The following is a 20,495-nucleotide window of genomic DNA, read 5'->3' on the forward strand; positions in this document are numbered from 1 at the left end:
TGTTCAAGTGTCTAGTTGTTTGCTGTTCTGTGATTAGATGAAGCCACATATGCTTCATGAATTTTCCCCAGCTCATCATATTAAAAATTATTGCTTGTAGGATACTGTATACTGTAGCCTTGAGTAATTAATAGGATTGCTTAGAAGATGCCAGCCAAGGTACTATAACAGCTAAAACATGAACATACTGTTTTCTTTAAAAATTCTGATTGATGCAAAGGTTTACTATTTAATGTAAGTTTGCAAAAAAAAATGGTATTAAAGTGTTACAAGGGTCGACACATAGGTGCAATAGTACAGATACAATAGTAGTTTATGTTATAGATATTTTCAATAAAACAACTATTGTAATACTGAGTCATATTTAACGGTAGTTATCAACTGGCAAAATTCTTTTGTGCAAGCGTGCATGAAACAGATAGATCACTATGCTTCGCTGAAGAATTTGCACAGTAGACACGGCTGTCAAAAACGAGATAAATGGCATGTGCATAAGAAACTTTAGCTCAACTGCTGGGAAATTTGGTCATACATACAGAGGTGTGTCAGACAAGGTGGGGTAGGCAAAAGTAGTGTGACTGGTATGTAAGATGTTGCCACATCAAAAAACATTGATACTATTATCCCACCAGATGGGTTGCACATAAACCTGTCTTTGTGTCTACAACAGGATGATATACAAGATAACAAAATATTAGCAAACATACAGTATGTGTTTCTTTACTGAATTTTCCGTGGAATCTGAAATGTTCTCAATAACTTCTCCATAACCACAAGTAAAATCAATCAAAATAGCTTTTGCTAAAAAGGGTGAAATCTATTGTAGCCTCATAAATTATTACTATATTCATATACAATATACATTCACATTACTTTTTATTAATATGGCTTACTGCTTTAACATATGTTTTAGAAGAGTAATGTGTGATTTTGGATATGGCACGTGTTCTCTGTCAGGCTGGTGGTTGGTGACTGGGTTAAAACCTTGACTAACGTCAGAACACTTTTATTGTTGTCACTTCTACTGCTGAACAAATTACTGTGTACGTCAATGACCGGTGCACCTCACAGCAACTGAAAATACTAAGAAGGGATAGAGAGAAAGACAGAAAAGAACCTCACAGACCACAATAAACGCAATAGACAACAATACTCCCCACCCACCCTAAATCTCAAGCATACCTCTGTTTCACATCTAGGACTATTCTACATTCTAAATTCAATCTCAGCAGCAACATTATCAAAACTATTTGCCTAGTTTTAGAGAGCGCATGCACTATGCTCCTACAGGGCAAAACGATAGAGAAGGCAGAATATTTATGTCTGAGCAGAGAGCACGCCATGAGGCTCATCAAGCCCACCCAACAGAGAGAAGGAGGTGTGGGAAGGCAAGAAGAGAGCAAGAGAAAGGAGAGAAAAAGATAGATGAATCATTAAAAATTAAATAGAACAAAAGTTCAGTACACTGGAAAATCCATCTGAGCATATTTTATTTGTTTTCAACAAGGCAACCTATGACAAAAAACAATGTGCTTTCAAAGTGAAACCATACAGAGCATGAATAAAGCAATTACTGAAGAACTTTATAAAACAGGCACTATAGCCATGACAAATCTCACTACAGAATTTGGAAAATTTAACACATCCATTTTACTAATACTAAATACCCCCAAATAAAAAAGAAAATTACAACATATAGATTTAAGAAAGTAATAAAAATGTGTAGAGTTGCTTCATAGGCACCAATCTAAATATACACACCAACTCCAACCAATATACCCTAAACATTCATGTTTTATAACAGAAAAATTCTTTAAATGAAAGATAATTTCCTAGAAAAGTTCCAGTCACGGTACTATTGCTCAAACTTGCTATAGCATTTACAGTTATTTATTATGACGCATTATCATCTTTACTGTGTGATCCAACATAACAACTAATGTACCATTGCCAAGAATTTTCCAGTTTGCCCAGAATTAGGTAAATAGATTTATAGATATTTATACTGCTAATTAAAAAAAAAAACATACATAATGTCGACCCAAGCATCACAAGCTGCTTTGCATGGAAACAATAGGAAACAATTTACATTCATATGAGTTTTTACTATAGTAGGTTTACTATATATACAACACCGGGAAAATACATCTGTTACCAGGTGCTGTTACAGGACTTACATTTTGCTAAGTTTAGCCTACTTAGTATCTATATCTCAATGTCTTTACTGCAAGCAGTGCATTCACACTTGGAAATTCAATGAGATGCAGGGTAAAATAAATGTCCTCATGATGTACTAGAATGGCAAAAGAACATGTAATGCTGACAAATTTTTTTGCACCTGTCATTTAATTATTCTCTAAATGGCTACCATACCAAGTAAAAAGCCATTTAGTGCTAGACATAAGTGCTTGATTTGAGGCTACCCAAACTATTCCACAAAAATCGCAGTATTAGATAGTAAAGTAAATTGTGTATAGTTTTAACCATTATGCACAGTGCGAGAATTGAGACATAGCCTTTTACTTATTAGGCTGAATATAACAATACAGACCCATTAAAAAAACAACATGGAACTTCTGAAAAGCATAACAGTTATAACATGTATATGGTACTGTCTAGAAATATTTAGCATCCTGCTCACATTTTTGTTAAATCCCGCAACTATCTCCCCCAGATATCAGTCCTGATATTTAAGGGGGGAAAATCCTGTCACAGTAGTTTAAATTTCAAAAATATAAAAAGAAATTAATCCCATGGACGACCATATGATAAGATAGGGCAATGCCCATGTTATTGGGAAAACACACACACAACAGTCAATAATTCTGCTGCACACTGCTGAGAGTGGCCACAAAAGACAGTGGTCAAAAATCCCTGAAGATAAAAAAAAATTGAGGTCTACAGGAATTTAAGGTGCATCCTCCATTAATCAAGTCCAGTATCATGAACAACGTATTTTGTTTAATTGTACTGTTGGTTTCCAGATGTGCTCTTCTTGTATTCTAGGGCAAGCTGTGTTGCACTAGCCAAAGGTCACGGCTGATATATTCTGCTCTGATTTATTGTTCTTTTTAATTTCTATTCCTTATTTACATACTTGCAGTTACATCCACACAGTTCCAGTCTTTATTTAGAAGCTCAACTCTGTAAAATCCTCTTTCTGGAATCCTTTCTGTAAAGAACAAAAAAGAAAAAGGCTCATAAGTAAATGAAAGCCAGTGTACTGATTAGTTGACATTACAACTAGAGTGTTGCTGTACAAATGGTAACTCTTAAGCAACCATATACAAAGATAGGCACAAAGTACCCTGAAGACACAAAAGCACAGTGTCAAAGTAAAAGGTCTTATATGGAAAGTTAATCATTTCACTTTTGTGTATCACTTTAACATCATAAAATATATAGGACTGGGTAATTACTGCTTACTTCATAATGAGCTACCAAACCATTACTTTATTATTATTACCCAGTATTACCTAGTAGTGACTTAGTCTTACTGCTTAGACCCTACATAGTTACCCAGTTTTGAGATTTTTGTTTGGTACTGACAAAGGCAGGTTTGTGAAATGGAGGCATTCTAAGGTGTGTTGGGACACGCTCCTGAGGAAATCACCTGACAGGTCTGGGTTATGGCTCCACCTATATTTGATAAAGCACAACCACATTCGCACACGCCCTGTGCTTTTGGTGTGGGTGTGTATGTATGTGTGTGTGTGCGTCCTGCTCCCAACCAGTCTTTGTAAAACTGGAAAATGGCTACAGGGCAGGGTGGGGAAACATGTCTAAAATATGTTGCATAGTAAACCCTGACACACAGTCTTTCCTCAAACATGCTAATGTCTCAGGGAGGAGCTTTCCCAGTTGATAGTTACATTCTGGCAACTTGCTAGAAGCCCCATGTTACTAACAGGGCAATGTGACAGGTTGGTACTACGGCATAGTTCTGTGAAAGCAGACTAGAATTTTGAACAACTGCAGTGAGAAATCCACACCCACCAATATGCATATTTACTATGCTCTCTGCTACAGAAACCAGAGGCTCACTATTGCATTGTTTTAGTAATGTGTTTTTCATTATACCAACACTTGTTTATATAGTAACGGTATGGAAATTGGTTTTCCATTATCATAAAGACTTATATAGTCTTCTTGTCCACAAAGGTAAAGTTATGATAATGATTAAAAGTTTTATGTAAAATTCAAATTAACACATGTCTGGGTGTAAAACATTTCCCAAAAATATTTTCTGGGATGTTTTTTTTTCTTAAAAGATTAGTCATTATTTGGTGATCTGCCACACCTGATGCAGCCCATCAAGGGCCACAAGGCCTAAACATTTAAAGAAACCAAAGGGAAATGCTCTCCCATACTAACTTCCTTTATCTATTTGTTTAATTCTTGCTAATTTCCTGACCAATAATTTGTTGTTAAGACCATTAAAAGCTTAAAATTTTGCTTAAAATATTTTTCCATTTTTTCCATACAAAGATGTCAACAAAGCTACTTTGAAGAATCTAAAATATATTATTGTTTAACACCTTTTTGTGCACTTCCTCATTCCACATGTTGGATCATAGTCTGGTTGTCTACTATTATTTTACTACTGCAAGGCATTTCTGGCTGCCAGCCCTGCAGGCTCTTTAACTAAGCTTCAGCTTGTTCAGAAAGAAGAAGCCTGGATCCTTAGGAGCACAAGAAAGTTGGATCATATTATGCTTATCTTATGCTAGCTAAACTGACTGGTGGATTTTTCTTATTTCACTCTGGAATAATGTTTGAGCAAACAAAAAATGCCAGCTGTTTTTAAATCCAGATAATACTTATCCATGATCATTTTATTCACTTACATTTTTCATGATTTTTTTGTATTTTTATTGATTTATAGTTACTTTATTAACACTTGTAGATTATTTCCTTAATGCGCCTTACAATTTTTGACATAATTTAATGAATGTTCCTTTAAATTGCAATGTAGGTAAAGATTAGTAGAAGTCGTAGTAGTCATAGTAGCAGTATTAGTAATAGTAGTAGTATTCAAGAATGTAGAAAATAGTAAAAACAAAAAAAAATTGGTATGTTCAAACTTCACAGAAAACTGCACTAATAATTTAAATATTAGTAAAAGTACCAGTCACAACCAAAGGTAGCCTTCAATATGACATATTCAATTCTGCATGTGGGTTAAAAATGAATGAATCTAATATAACCAATGTTGAATTACCTTTCTGTAATCTTTGTGTAATTTTTTATATTGGAACATGTTGCAAAGGACTGTAGCTGCTGCTTTGGCTTGCTTCTGTTTGCTTTGACTGAAATGAAAAAGGAAGCATTAATTTAAAAAACAGTGATGGGAATTGAATGGCTCAAGAATGTCTCAAATATGGACAGCTTTCAAGCATGCTGTTCTCATTACACAATAGCAGACGCTCTCTGTTACAAGTCAGTGTGGGCCTCGTACCTGTTATCGTGAGAGTTCCTGATGCCCACCAGCTTGGGCAGTCCATCAAAGTAGGCTATGTCTCGTGTAGCCACCTCACTACAGCTTACAAGGTTGTTAAGTGCGCCGCAGATGTTTATAACCACATCAGGGGAAGGGAGCTTCTGAGTGCCATCATCTGGTAATTTCGCCAGCAAGTGTGACACCACCTTAGGGGCTAAAATAGGACAAAAGCGAAAAGCTCTTTTATGAAGGCAAAACAATAAAGTTCAGCATTTCTATAACAGACGTTTTCTACTTCTCATTAGATAAGAATGAGACCTGTACTCACCCAAGCTGTTTTTGTCCCTGGAGTGACGGGACAGGTTCCTGAGGAAGCCAGTAAGAGAACGCAGTTCTAGATCGCTGGTTGTCTTCAGATTATCCAGAATCGTAGGCAACATACGCTCCTGCTCTAAGGCAACACGACTCAGGATGGATGGCCACTAATTGCATTAAAAAAAGAGGAGAGGATGTCTGGATTATACAAGATGGAAGAAATACCTAATAATGCTAACAACAAAACATAAGAAATTACAAGATTACATATCTTGTAGTAAATATTTCACATTATTAATACGTGTAATACTATTTCAAGAAAATCCTATGTGTTCTAATAGTTGTTGTGGTTCTGCATGACTGAGAATGAATTTTTTTTATGGTTTTATTGTTTTGGTTTAATGTTTAGTTAATTTGACATGATGTACACTTACTACAGAACCAAACCAAAAATGCTTGAGGGTCAGGTGTGTCTAAGCTTAGTTGTAGCATAAGTGGTTACTACGCACAACAAAACATATGCACAACAAAATAGTACTGTTACATGACAAAATGGAGTAAAAACATTACCTAAACCTGCATTATGTAGCCCTGCATATGAGCTAAATATTTACAAAGGTCATTGATCAGGAATGTTTAAAATACAATAACAGACCAATTTTATTGTCTATTTTAGTTATTGCTGGTATTGCTAAAGAAGCTCATGTGCAATATGGTACTTTAAGAATGATAAACTAACATATCCTTAGACATTTAGGATGTCATTGATATGCAATAGAGATAGCAAAACTATAAGCTATTGTGGAAAAAATACAAGCTGAAATACAATCTGCCATGAGAAGCTATTTCAAAATGCGAACCTGCTGAAGATTACTTTCTGTTTGCACAGTTGAAGGCTGCTAACTGGATCACTGATCATACCCAGACAAAATATTATGTGGCAACATATTTCTTTTAGGGACTTTCTATTAAGTCCTATGTTAAGAAAACTGGTCACAATTCCATATAATTTTGTTTATTTGGAACTCCATTTTCAGATCAGTGAAACTGTTCTCAAATCCTTGAAAAGACAGTATGCAGGTTTCTGTCTTACCCTTCTCTCTCCAGCAGTAATGTTCTGCAGAGCTCCAGCAGCAGCCTCTCGTGTGGTAGTATTTGATTCACAACGCGCAAGGATAGTGTGATACAGGGCTACCACCTTAGGGTGCCACAGCCACTCACATCCCTTAGGCACCCGGGCCACCTCGGTAAACGTAGTCAGGTCCTGATTCTGACTCTGAGTGTCAGGAAAGAAAGAAAGAAAGTTGTCAAAAAAAATATACACCAAACTGCAAGTGACAGAGCTACTGATTACAATACACACATATAACCTGGAAATGGAAAGTAATAATCAAACATTGTAAAAGAGAATTTTACAAAGCCTTCCACATCCAGTAGAAATAAAATGGAGACAAATAGTTATATAAAGGTACTTTATTGATCTCTAAGGGGAAATCTGGAAATGTCCCTTACGTCTTTTGCTTTCTTGCTCTGAGGAGTGAAGCAGCCAATAGGCTCTCCTCGAGAGGAGGCCTGATTTCGACTGGGGCCCTCCAAGCGCATCAAGACTGAGGGGGGAATCTCATCATACAGCTGATAGGACAAGTTCCTCAGCACACACACAGCATTCTCCACTCCCTGCCACACAATGTGTGTTCATTAATATAATGTCTTTACATAAAAATACACACATAAAGCATTTTTTGGAATGCATTTCAATAAAACAGGTAGGACATAATAAGTTATAGTGACATGCTTGTCCTCTACTCTGAGCTGACCTTGCCATCTATTCTGGTGTCATCCACTGCTTTCTGAAGGTAGCCCACCAGGGCCTCAATTAGTCCAGAAGTCTCCCTCATGTGCTGACGGGTTGCTGTGTTTATCGAACTTAGGTTCCTGCAGTGAAATAGGACAGGACAGTTAGTGATAAGGGGTGTGTATCTTTTGCAGTCATTGTTATTAGATGGGTATGTAAACACAGAGAAAAGAATACAGACAGGAAAATCAGACAGGATGAGAATAGCACCTTGGTACATTACATTACAATTATATGCAATTACTTGTAATTTTATAAGACTACAGGGTTAAGGATTGTGTTAGATATGTGTGAGTGTGGATGACCTGAGGCATCCAGTAGTATTGTAGAAGATGTCTGCCTCTGAATCATTGTGCTCAATTATGTCTCTTTCTCCAGTGCCTGAGAGAGGAATCAGTATATCTTCAGTCAGCTTTGGAAGTGTCTCCCTCGCCAACTTCTCTTTCAGGTTGTCTTTAGAGGAAAGATTCCACAGAATTCCTACAGAAAGAGAGAGAGAGAGAGAGAGAGAGAGAGAGAGAGAGAGAGAGAAAGGTGGGAGACATATGAGTAAAGATGTTAGGGATAGTAATGTATCACCTTAATAAGGAGTGCAAACATACAAAAACCAAATAAAACCACACAAATACCGTAATATGCAACCTTGTATTCACAAGACTGAGCTTTTCACTTTACAGCACATAATTATCTGTAATGATAGAGATCAAAGCTTGTCTAAAGTTTCTGTACAAAAAAAACCCTGTAACACAGTGGAAGGATTTCTGTTTCATGAACATATACAAGGGATTCTGGATTACACAGAGGTTTAACTTGAACGCTTTCAGAAACATACAGGGTTATCTACTGCAACAGAAGATGAAAATTTTATTGAGTTGTTTGCTTTGACCATAATTGCAAGACCTTTGACCATAATTACTTTGTAGAGAAACGGGAGATGAGGCAGTCATGTGCACAGTGCATGAAAATAGTTAATTTGAAGAAACTTAACAACTTGTAAAAGAACCACTGCCAACTGTGAATCATATTCGCACTGTACCAAGGACTAGCAAGTGCCTGACTACTCTGCTTGCTTAGATTCACACAAACAAGTCAAGACAAAGCTGCTTAACAGTCAACACCCTTTCACTGTGAGAGTACAGCCAACGCCCCAGAAAACACACACACACACACACAGACACACACACACGCACCTGCACCAACTGATTTATTCCATTAAAAAAGCACTTCAGACACCGCACACTTAGTCATATAGCAGTATGTAAAAAAATATTATTCAAAAGTTTCGCCACTTCATGCATGCATAAAATAAAGTGCATAAAAAGAAAGTCATGGATTTACAAATTAGCCTATAATACCTAGTGCCACTCATTTGAGGACTGTTTTCACTGTTTCTATCTCACCACACCCATAGTAAAGTCCAGCCTTTACCAACACTGCCCAAGGACAACTTTATGATAGCAGTGCACAATGGCAAACAGCTAAACACAGGTTCACACAGTAGATAATTGATTTTTTTTTACTAGTTTTCTGATCCAAGATAAGCTATCCCAAATTCCCATTTCCCAAATACAACCACATGTTCAAGATGCGTTATGATGTTCAAGATCAGTGATCTTGCAAATAATTCATACTCTATTACTGAGCAATATAAGAGATAATTATTATTAGTTACAGTGATGGTTAATCCCTAAGATAACAAGGGCTTACCAGTGATGTTCTTTTGGAGTTCATCATCTGGTTCTTTCAGGGCTTGCATAAGCTTAGGGATTCCTCCAGCTTCAATGAGAGCCACTTTGTTTTCCATGTTCTCATAGATGAGGTTCCTGGCTGCTCCAGTGGCATATTGTTGCACTCTCTGAGCCTCACTGTTAAACAATTGAACCAGTGGGAGTATGCCTTTCAGCTGGTTCACCTGAGAGAGAGAGAGAGAGAAAGAGAGAGAGAGAGAGAGAGAGAGAGAGAGAGAGAGAGAGACATTAAAAATGCTTATTCAGCAAATTATATTACTCTTGCTACTTCATTAGGCTGGTAGTAAATTTCACCAGCTCTTACTTGTTTCCTGGACTCTTTGTTGTGGTAGCACTCATGCTGGATGTAAGCAGCACCAAGTGCCTGCTGGTCTTTGTCAGGTGACTCAATGTAGTTCACGGCAGTTTGCATGTCCAGAGCATCCAGTCTGTGTGATGTACATATATAGAGAGGTGAATTTTTGTAACATTTACAAGCAACGGTAAGCTATGAAGTAGGGTATGGAGTATTTTCCTCTATATTTTTTGTATTTTTTGTACCAGTGAACATTTGTGTGTATGTCTGAGCATGTGTGTGGCATAGTGGAAAGTATGTTTTTCTCAGGGTGTGTTGACTGTGAATCGGTTGGACTGGTTTGGGTGTGCCTCCCTCTTCACATACACACACACACACACACACACACACACACACACACACACACACACATATATATACACTGCACAGGGTGACATCAACACACAGACACACACAGACCAGCTAGGTGAGTGAAAGTGAATTTGCACAGTCTATGACCTGGTAAACAACCTGTTAGACAGGTTCAAAGGCCATATGTCCTCATTGCATTTTTGTCCATATCCCCTAAAAAAGAGAGTCTTTGTTTTTTTCCTAGTGTTTTCTCTGTAAATGATACATTCTTTGAGACTTTTTATTTTATTGGAATATCTTTTATTGGGTTTGTATAAGAGGAAGCTGTACCTATTTTCTGCTTGCTCTCATGGAAGCATGTCACTACAGAGTAGTAGACACTACTTTGAGTGGTAGAAAATTACACTGAGACAGTTGTTTTTGATTCATTTTGTTTCTGAATTCTAGAATTTAATATAAATTCTACTTTCCTTTTGCCATTGTTCCCTTTTTTCTTCTCATTCTATACACGTTGGACCTTATATGCACCATCTGTGTAACAGCTCTAACTTGCTGTAGATGTGAGCCTTTTATCATTAAAGGGGTATGCCTTGGAGCAGTACACCACTGGAGAAAGACAATCACCACTGATGCCTTTCTCACTGGCTGGGGGCACTGTGTTGCCATAGAGGCACATGAGGTGTATGGAATCTCATTGTGAGAGTAGAACACATCAACCAACAGGACCCGAGGGCAGGACTGAGAGCAACACGCTTGTACAATTATGAATATGCCGAGGAGAGTTGATGGAATTCCACAGCAGCTTCCTCCCTGAATTGATCTGTTGTGCCAAATGGTTAGACGTGCCTGTGGGTGACCCCCTCGTAGTGAAAAGCAGGTTGAGAACTGCAACCCTGCAGTCCAAGAGACACTCAGTGGAACGTCTCTATCTATGTGGAAGGTCCCACATCACTGTGGAAGGTAAAGATCTTATAATGCTTGCACGCACTCAGAAGAAGGCCCTTGTTGGTTATCTGGCATTCATAGAACCACAGTTACATAGGTGACTAGCATGTCATGAATCACATCATGAAAAAATGGTTTTCATGACTCTTAGAGTGACTGAGTACAAATAAGAACCTTAAATAAAGACCATCTTTCTAAAATAATTCAATCATAGGCAAAATTTAACAGAGTTTGCACTTGTGTGTGTGTGGGAGAGAGAGAGTGATGTGCGTGTGTGTGTGTGTGTGTGTGTGTGTGTGTGTGTGTGTGTGTGTGTGTGTCTCACCCGCACAGATTGCCCATGCTGCCCGTCATATCCATGCCATCAAAAACATCCTTGCCTTTGCCCACACTGATCATACTCCTCACGGAGGGAGCACGAGATATCCTTCCCTGCTTCATCATACTCAGGTTACCCTGGGAACCATTTCCACCAATTACAAAGCCCCCTGTACTGCTGCCTCCCTGCATACTCCCCGCTGACATAGAGTAGCGATTCTGACGATTCTGGGTGATCCTGCTGATGGTGCGCTGCGAGGGGCCTTTGAAAGATTGGCGTACATAGGCCTCCTCCTCCATGTTGACTCCAGTGCCTCCGTTGCGGGGCAGGGTTCCGCTAAGGGAATGTTTCATGCTCGGCAGAGTCGCTGAAGCCTGCCTGGCTCCAGAACTGAACTCACTGACTGTGGCAGTGTACGGGAGTGAATACGTGGCTGCGTAGCCATTGCTCATGTTATAACCTGCCTCCTGCCGTGAGTAGGTGGCATCCTGGTCTGATCCTAGGCTTCCCTCACTGCCATTTCGTGCCATCCAAGTGGCAACCTGCTGCTGAGGCAGGGACTGCAGGCGTAGTGAGTGTAATGATGCGGTCTCGGGGTCAGCAACCCCACGGTTCATGGAGCGCATCATTGTGCTCATCTGATACTGCTGAGACTGGCTGCCTTGGTAGCCACCCCCCATGGTACCCATTCCTGCCATAACACCCATGTCCTCATGGTTCTGGATCAGTCCTCCAATAGCCCCTCGACTCATCTGAGATCTTGTGCCAAAGTCCATGGCTGAGCGAGACGAGTAGCCAATGGTGGAATGCTGAGGTGCACGGTGGGCCTGGTGGAGATCAAATGTGAGAACCATTACAGTTGTATACGGTATAAATAATCAATCTATCATGGGCAAAAATATTTAAAAAAAAAAACACATTAGGCTGAGACTGAAGCCTGACCGATGCATGATAATTTTACAATTACAGCTGTATCATTAATTAAATGCTTATTAAATGACTCATTCAAGGGAACACAAGTGTGTAAGTTTGCTTAGAGAGAACTTGTGAAATATCACACTCACTATACACTATTACTACTACTCCTGTTAACTCCTGCAGATCTACACTCACCCCACTGTGTGCCTTATTCCACTCTGAATAAGTGCCATACAGGGGTTTGAAAACACATTTTATCAAATCAAAGGTAGTTTGAAGAAAACAAGGTAACAAGCATGGAATTCTCACCATTACTGGTCTGGTGGTGGAGTACATATAGGACTTTGAGCTGAAGCTAGGATTGTAGGTCTGGTACTTCATCATTGTAGCAGAACCACCGTACTCTAACATGGAGAGAGATTCAGAAAGATTTATTATTACTGATGCCTTCAAGAAACCAGTTGCCTGCTGTAGGCAAATTAGCATCTCTTTGTTAAATCATGACATAAATAAATGAAAAAGTTATATGGACTTGTCCTGCCTGTTCCTGTATGAGTATGGCTGTGGTGTCAGTATGAGAATGGCTGTGGTTAAAATGCTTAAACCTGTGACTAAGTTACTTCCCTTTGTCAGCTCACAAATCGCATAAAATGAAAGCTGGACAAAGTGCTTAGCACAAGCATTCATACAGAATACAGCAGTTAGTATACTGGCATGTGTCCTGTCCTTTGAGAAAAAAATAACTTAATGCCATTCAGGCCATGCAGACTCTTTAACATGAGTCAAATATCTAAAGCTCAAACCACCTTATCATCCACTATGTGTGTGTGTGTTTCTGTGAGTGTGAGAATAAATGCTTTCTGTAGGGCGAGGTAAAGGTGGGGCTGCTAATAACAAGCTGGCAGGCAAGGGGAGAAGAGGCAGAAAACCGGTCTGATAGCTGTGAGCCACTCCTTCTATCCCTGCCCAAAACACATAGCTACAACACACACATACACACATACACGCACACGCACACACACGCACACACATTCACTAACGACATCCCGCCCCTTGCCACACCCTAATTTTCCATATCCTTGAAAGTACATAGAATTGAGCATAAAGACTTTTATAAATAGACAAATAGCTACTTCTTCTTAAGCCCCAGTGTCTCTGTGGATTTTTTTAAATCAATTTTGACCTGCAAAAGCCCAGCTAAACAAAATAATGTCTCGTTCACCTGAAACATACTCTTGGTATTTCACTTATGAGACCATGTACCTTTTAGACAACAAAAACATTTCCCCATTCGAAGTATGTGTCTCTTGATTTTGGCTAAGGGCCCAGAAATGTGAGACTGTTCTGACTTGTCAAGGCTCAACCTAAGCTCCTGAGTTTTGTACTAGGTCATGGCAGCCACTGTCTTTACCTACTAAGAGTGAAAGTTTAACCCTTGAACAATTACAGTATCCTTTCACAAGAACAAAATTCCACAGCTAAACATATCTGCCGTTCGTACGACATTAACCATGGAATTCTAAATACTATAATGGCATGCATGTTCAGTATGTCTCCCTTAGTGATACCTGTTGCAAATACACATATAATAACTCACAGCAGTATTTTGCCTGCCAGAATGTTCATTCATGTTCAATTCATTCTCAAAATTAAAAAAGAATCTAAATAAAAGATAACACTACGAGGTCTGATTTGTTGCACTGAAAATGTACAGATGAAAGCACACTTGTTGCACTTTGTCCAGCTTACATTTTGTTCAATTTGGGTGATTTCAGAGCTGACAAAGTAAAGTAAAGTAACCCAGTCACAAGGTACAAGAACTTTAACTCACTCCCCCACTCAGTTTCACCCCTAAGTTTGAAAATACCAAAGAAAAGGCTACAGAGCCTGTATCAGCCTGTTCACCATTAATGCAGTGTGTGTGTGTGTGTGTGTGTGTGCGCGTATGTGTGTTCAGCAGGCAGACAGGCAGGAAGGTTGCACTCACATAAGTGCCTAGTAAAAAAGACACCACTAAAGCTTTCAGTTCAACTAAAAAACTGATATGAAGTTTGTAGTTTCATAGCAAGTTTCAATAAAAATATTCGCCATTGTCATACAAAATAAAACTTTGCGTATGGAAAAACTCAACCCTAAAAGCTATCAAAAACTTATCCTTATATTCCACAGTGAGACATTGAAATTAACTTTCAAAGCAAGTTGTTTCGTATCACTACAAACCATTTATTCTGAGCACAGTGCTATTTTTCATACTTGTGTCACATACTTAGAGCTTGGGAAATGTTTGCGTATTACAGATGCCAGAGCAAATTTAGACCTACTTGCTGGGGCTACTGGTGTTCACATGGGGTAATTCCAAACTTTACACACAATCTTTTACTAGTTTATTTGTTAGTGCCATTGTCCTTTATTGAACAGTAACCAGAACTAAAAATAAGCCATATTTATCCCAAAGAGACTTTTTTTCTTATTTTAAAAGTGTATGTACTATGATATAAGGCCACATATATTTATCCCAAAGAGACTTTTTTTTTCTTATTTTGAAAGTTTATGTACTATGATAAAAGGCCACATATATTTATCCCAAAGAGACTTTTTTTTTTTCTTATTTTAAAAGTTTATGTACTATGAAAAAAGGCCACATAGACAAAATAATCATAAGAGCATGTATAGCTGTGAAATTCAAGGATAAAAGAACAGCACATATAATGCACAAGTAACACATTCATGAATCAACACAGCACGTTTAACGATTAAGATGTTAGTACAAGAAGAAAAAGAGAAATCAGAGAACCAAGAAGCCGAGGTTATTAGAATGAACGCCAGCTTCGTGTAGACTGTAGGCTGTATAGTCGCCTATGGCACAGTATAATGCACACTGTAGTGGTTTTAAATGCCTTCTTGATTTGTGTGTCTCGCAAACATCCGGGTTAGTTGAAAAAGCAACCTGCTGCAAATTTCCGCGATAAGTCGCTGCTGTCACAGACCTGTACATAATTTACTACCTGACTGTGGCTTTTGTTTATCTCACGACTGTTTATTCTGAATTACAAAACACAATACAATACAACATATAAGGTAGAATATATCAGTTAGCAAAATTACTGCCAGTCCAAACGACGGCTCACAGACCTGAGAGCCTACCAAGAAGAAGTTCAAGTAATATAGCTAGTTAAAGTTAGCAGAATTCGGTTAATATAGCTACATAGAGATAGAATAGTGAATTAAAAGTGTATAAAGAAAGGGCGTTTCAGGGCTGGGAGCAGGTAGACGGTGACACACCTGAGGTGGCGTAGTGCGCGGAGGCGGAGGTGGAGGTGGAGGGGTTCCGCCGGGGCAGGGTGGATTTCTCGGCTAGTCTCTGGGCCACCTGCTGCTGGACGCGCTTGGCTCGCGCTGCCTCGTCCAAGTACGCGCCGCCGTGCGGGAGGTGAGTCTCCGGCGGCACGGCGTACGTGCTCACGGTGGAGCTGTTTGGCTGGAGAGCCGACAAAAACACACCCTCAGACACCACGCTCATGGCGAACCCGTCCAACTCACTAACCGTCCCGAGAGCGAAGTGTAGAGACAAAAAAAAAAACTACAAGCAAAACGCGACGAGTCCTAATGCTATGTCGTAGCGTGTTAATTCAGCATTTGGGAGACTTTCCGGGACTATGCTAATGCCAGCGAAACCGACGACAGAACAGCCGAAGTGAACTTTGTTCTAACAGATCAGATATATAGAGACGTGTGCATTTCGCAGGTAGAAAGGAAGAATGGGCGGAGTCTGTGGCTGACTCACACGTTACCTGATCCAGGTTAAAGTGTAAAGCAGGGACCTGTTTCTGCCTGTGCCTACTGGAATTAGAGCAACTGGGAGAAGTGGGATCTAATAAGACTTAGCAGCATCACCAGGATTCCTCGAATAATAATTTAGCAATAGTGCAATTAGTGTAATCGGTGCATAGACAATAAAACATCTATAGCCTGTGTGTGTGTGGAAAACATGTCCCCCTACAAAGACAGGAATATCTGACAAGTTTGATCCTGTAGAAATATCTGGGTTAATAATTATGCCAAAGGAAGATCGTCACAAGGATAGTAAGACAAATGTGTGTGTGTGTGTGTACATTCCCTCCTGATTTACTAAATATAAAATATATTTGTGATACAAGCTTGAATGGTAATATTCACTGTGCACATGCTTGACATCATCCTCTATATGGACAGGTAACTAAACTATGTCACATGCAAATCTCTGCTCTAAAGATATCAGCAAAAAGCTGTTTTTTTAAATCTGTTTTTTTCACATTTATATCTTATTCTCATTTTGGATAGCTCTTTGTGTCTACCTGAACACGAAATTAAGCGTACTGTATATTATGATCATTTGTGTGTCTCCTAAAATATTTTGTAACTTGTCAGGATGTTTGCTGGAGTGAGAAAGTTTTAAAATTGTACTAGTGGTAGTCAAAAAAATTCATGACTTTCACTATCTCTTACTCAATTAACCAACATTGGCATATATTCATATAGTCATAAGAAAATTATTTCAACCTCTATATAAATCTAAAAGATAAGATCAGTTGTTATTAGCCACATAAATAATGCACTTAAACACAAAAGATTTTGCATTATATTTCTTTGAAAGTATAAGAATCTTACACTATTGATTTCAGAAGCAATCTAGGACCACTACAAAATAAAAGAATATATAAATATGGCATAAATAGCTTGATTCTCTCTTCTTCCTCATCAATTATTTCACTACAGCCTGTTATAACTGTTCCAGGCACAAGGACAACTGTAATAAATGTACACCTTGTATTTATACACCTGTTGTGGAAAATATGAACCACATGCATATGTTTTTAACCTGGATTTTGTTGGTAAACAGATAGAAACACTAGGTAGTAGTAGTAGTAGTAGTCTTTGGTTTTCCATCTACAGCGTTTGTGTGGTAGCCCGATACAAAACGTGCTACTGTTGTACTTGGTCTACCCAACAACATTACAAAGCACATGATTATTGAACCCAGTTTTTGGATGTTTTAGAAGTGAAACTCAGTTTAGGACAAATAAATGATGAATGACTCATAACTAAACAGTGTTTACATATTTTGACAATCTTTGCAATCTAAGTGCATACAGAGATAAAGCAACAGAATGACGGGGAGCGGGAATGGTTCTTGTGGTATTGATAGGCGTGGCACATTGGCTGGTTGGTTGCATTTTCGTCTCCATTTATGGCTGTTGTCCCTCCTGTGCCTAGCAACAGAAGTAGCTGTTTTTGTTCCTGTATCAAGTATATCTTTTAAAACAACTGTTGTCTGTTTTTTTCAACTTTCATGGAAACTAAACAAATCTAAACAATACAAAAATCACATGGGCACTTCCTCATGATCTCTGTGGTTTTGATATATACATAGATATTTTTGAATATATAAAGAATTAACATTGACCAGCTATATCAGATTTAGAGAATTAATCCAAGAGAGTCTTATCAGACACTGTCACTCATATTTGAAAAATACTTTGCTCATAATTTTAGAATCCAGTACTTTCTTTGTATTTGATTGGCAGTAGAATGAATAAACATGCTTAATACATCCATAAAGCATGCTATTCTATCACACTGACTTGTAATGGCACAAAAGCAATGCAAGCACAATACAATTCAACAAACGACTGAAAATTCACAATATATGACCAAGTTCTTCTACTCACCATTAAGACACAATATTGTCTGGCAAGAGATAAAATCCAGTTAGATAACACAGGTTCTGTCGCAGTGTTTCTGCCCTGAGAGAAACAGTCCTCTTCTAAACGTTACTTGATCTGACTATGATTCTGGGAGTGCACAGAATATGTATATATATATATAGGCAACTCCCTAGTGAAAGCAAGCATTCACTTTAATTACTCAAGAAAGAGAGTGAGAGAGTGACAAACAGGTGAGAAGAAAGAGATGACTCAATGTAGGTGTGAAGGAGCAGCAGTTTGGGGTGTGGTAGAATGAACTGGAGCCACCTTTACCTCAGCTTCACAGATCACTCATCCACTGCAGCACCCATCATCGTCTACAGCCTTATTTGACTCAATCAACATCATAAACCATACAGGTGTTAAAAGTAGTCATCAGTAAAAGGAACTTGAACAAGGTGAAAATTAAAGGGAGCATAAATGAAAGTCATGCCATTTTGCCCTGCTAAAAGTTCTCTGAATGATAGGATTCTGTTAATCTAATACGTGCAGCTAAAGAAGACACTTGACACGAATTTAGATCTGTCTATACACCTGAGTCAGCACACGTCATGCTTCCAGGGAAAGGAGGGCAGCTATGAATGTATCTTAAAGAATGTTGTACCACCTTCTTCCACTCAGTATGTTCCACTCAATAATTGTGATCAATTGCTGATATCATTAATTTAACTGCAAGTTGCTTAATTCATTATATGCTGAGGATGCAGAGTAAAAAGGAAAGAGATGGGGGGAAACAAACAGGGTTACACCTTTTTCATATTATCTATTGAAAAGAACCCAAATCAACTGGTCAATCAAAGTGCATTGTATTTAGGGATAATTCTGTGAATGACCTATGACATATGTGTGTGTGTGTGTGTGTGTGTGTGTGTGTGTGTGTGTGTGCAAAATTCTGCATTTGAAGTTGAGAATCTATACCTATACAAGGTAGTATATTTTATTTTGGATGAGTTTTAAGCCAATTTATAATCAGTAAAATTGATAGTAGTGCTTGAGTATTTTGCTCAGGTCACACACTTCCACTATGCTTGACCACCTCAGAATCAATGAAAATGATCCACCATTAACTGCAGTTTTGCTGTTCTTGGTGTTGATAAGAGACCATCATTTCTGGACAGTACAGGTGGATCATAAGCTGCTTGAAGATTACTTAATTACTTTAGGGCTAAGGTGTTTAGAGCATTGTACGTTGAAGACAAGAAACTGCACAGGTAAAAAAATAGTATCTTACACAAGATGAGACTATCATACACTTTCTCTGCATCATATATAGACATGTTCCTTATCTTGACAGTATTCACTAACAATACTGATGTTGACAGCAAGATGACACCTCAGACATACGACAGCAGTTATGACACCTCAGACATGGAATGACCCAGTCATAAAACCGTTTAGGCCAGTACTATGTTTATGCAGAATTTATGATAGTCTTGATCCAACGAGAAAGTTGCTCACTTTGATATCCCTAATACAACTGGGATTCATCTGTTCTGTCATATATACTGTATATAAATGTGTTTCATCAGTATAGCAATGAAATTTAGTTCCTTAGAGACCTCGAGTAGAGTCTTGCAGTACTCCATGATTTACCTGTTTACTTGTAGGCCAGAGAATTCCCTGTTTATACTTAAAAAGTTGTGATCGTGTGATCATGATTGACACTGATGATGGCCTGTCGGATAAGACCTAAACCAGGAGAGCACCTCTTAGTACATACAGATACGAGTTCTTAAGTCTATCAAAGAATTTTATGATTTATAATGTTAAAAGTTGCATTTATATGAGTACAGGGATATGTCCATGGTCAAAAGATGTTAATCATTACTTACTTATTTTAAAAATAAATTGGACAGTTCAGAATTGCTCTATAGTTTACATGGATCAAGACTAGGTTTCTTGTTGAGTTGACTGAATGCCATAGGTATACATTCTATGTACAGAAATGAATTAATTATATTTCAAGTCAAGTCAAGTGAAGTCAAGTGAGTTTTTATTGTTACTTCTTTATATAGCTTGTATACACTGGAACAAAATGTTGTTTCTTCAGGACCAAGGTGCAGCACAGAACAGTAAGCAAGACTACATAAAGTGCAAATACGCAGCAGTGTCAGACAAGTGCAAGACAATAAATACACAGGACAATATATACACAGATGTATATACAGATGTAGCAGCACAAGTGTATAAGCAATATTGGCAGCAAAAACGAGTTCCATAATATAAAAGTGTCTGATACAGCTTTGTAAAGTGCGGTGTGCAGTGGTACTGAGTCATACTGGGTTAGGTGTTTGACTAACCCAGATGAGCACTGGGAGGCATCAGAGTGTTGAGTAATCTGACTGCCTCAGGGAAGAAACTGTTGCGGGGTCTGCTGATGGTGGCACAGATGCTCTTGTACCTTCTGCCAGATGGCAGGAGGGTGAAGAGTCCATGAGATACTGTTCTGATAGCTATTCTGAAATTGCATGGACTATCTCAGGAGCTATGAGCTCAATGGTTTAAGAATACATGTTGCTTGATTTGACATTGCTATATGTTTGTTTTGTTTTTTTTAAATCACCA

The 20,495-nt window shown here is 38.4% G+C and overlaps 1 protein-coding gene across 3 annotated transcripts; it reads right to left on the reverse strand.

The window, feature by feature from the left end:
- Positions 1-1,473: 1,473 nt before the first annotated feature.
- On the reverse strand, positions 1,474-18,055 carry pkp3a (plakophilin 3a). 3 transcript variants are annotated; one of them, XM_026919305.3, is made up of 14 exons: positions 17,895-18,053; positions 15,469-15,664; positions 12,496-12,590; positions 11,275-12,095; positions 9,663-9,786; positions 9,318-9,522; positions 7,916-8,090; positions 7,573-7,690; positions 7,268-7,432; positions 6,849-7,031; positions 5,769-5,922; positions 5,459-5,654; positions 5,222-5,309; positions 1,474-3,172 (listed from the first exon to the last, which is right to left on the reverse strand). In XM_026919305.3, exons 1-14 carry the CDS (start codon positions 17,895-17,897, stop codon positions 3,131-3,133), a joined length of 2,565 nt encoding a protein of 854 aa, XP_026775106.2. In that variant the 5' UTR covers positions 17,898-18,053; the 3' UTR covers positions 1,474-3,130. The 3 variants fall into 3 exon arrangements, with proteins under 3 accessions (XP_026775106.2, XP_034163260.2, XP_026775105.2); XM_034307369.2 differs by lacking the exon at positions 15,469-15,664 and having other exon boundaries at positions 17,895-18,055; XM_026919304.3 differs by lacking the exon at positions 17,895-18,053 and having other exon boundaries at positions 15,469-15,927.
- Positions 18,056-20,495: the final 2,440 nt, after the last annotated feature.

Source organism: Pangasianodon hypophthalmus, chromosome 9, assembly GCF_027358585.1.
Source record: "Pangasianodon hypophthalmus isolate fPanHyp1 chromosome 9, fPanHyp1.pri, whole genome shotgun sequence".
NCBI classification, from domain to species: domain Eukaryota; kingdom Metazoa; phylum Chordata; class Actinopteri; order Siluriformes; family Pangasiidae; genus Pangasianodon; species Pangasianodon hypophthalmus.

Bases quoted from the DNA above. Each gene is read 5' to 3' on its own strand.
- pkp3a (XM_026919304.3), bottom strand. From the start codon at position 15,706: ATGAGCGTGGTGTCTGAGGGTGTGTTTTTGTCGGCTCTCCAGCCAAAC. The intron at 9,523-9,662 runs GTAAGAGCTGGT...TCTCTCTCTCAG, and splicing joins ACAAAGAGTCCAGGAAACAA to GTGAACCAGCTGAAAGGCAT. The intron at 3,173-5,221 runs GTAATTCAACAT...TGTTCTTTACAG, and splicing joins TACACAAAGATTACAGAAAG to AAAGGATTCCAGAAAGAGGA.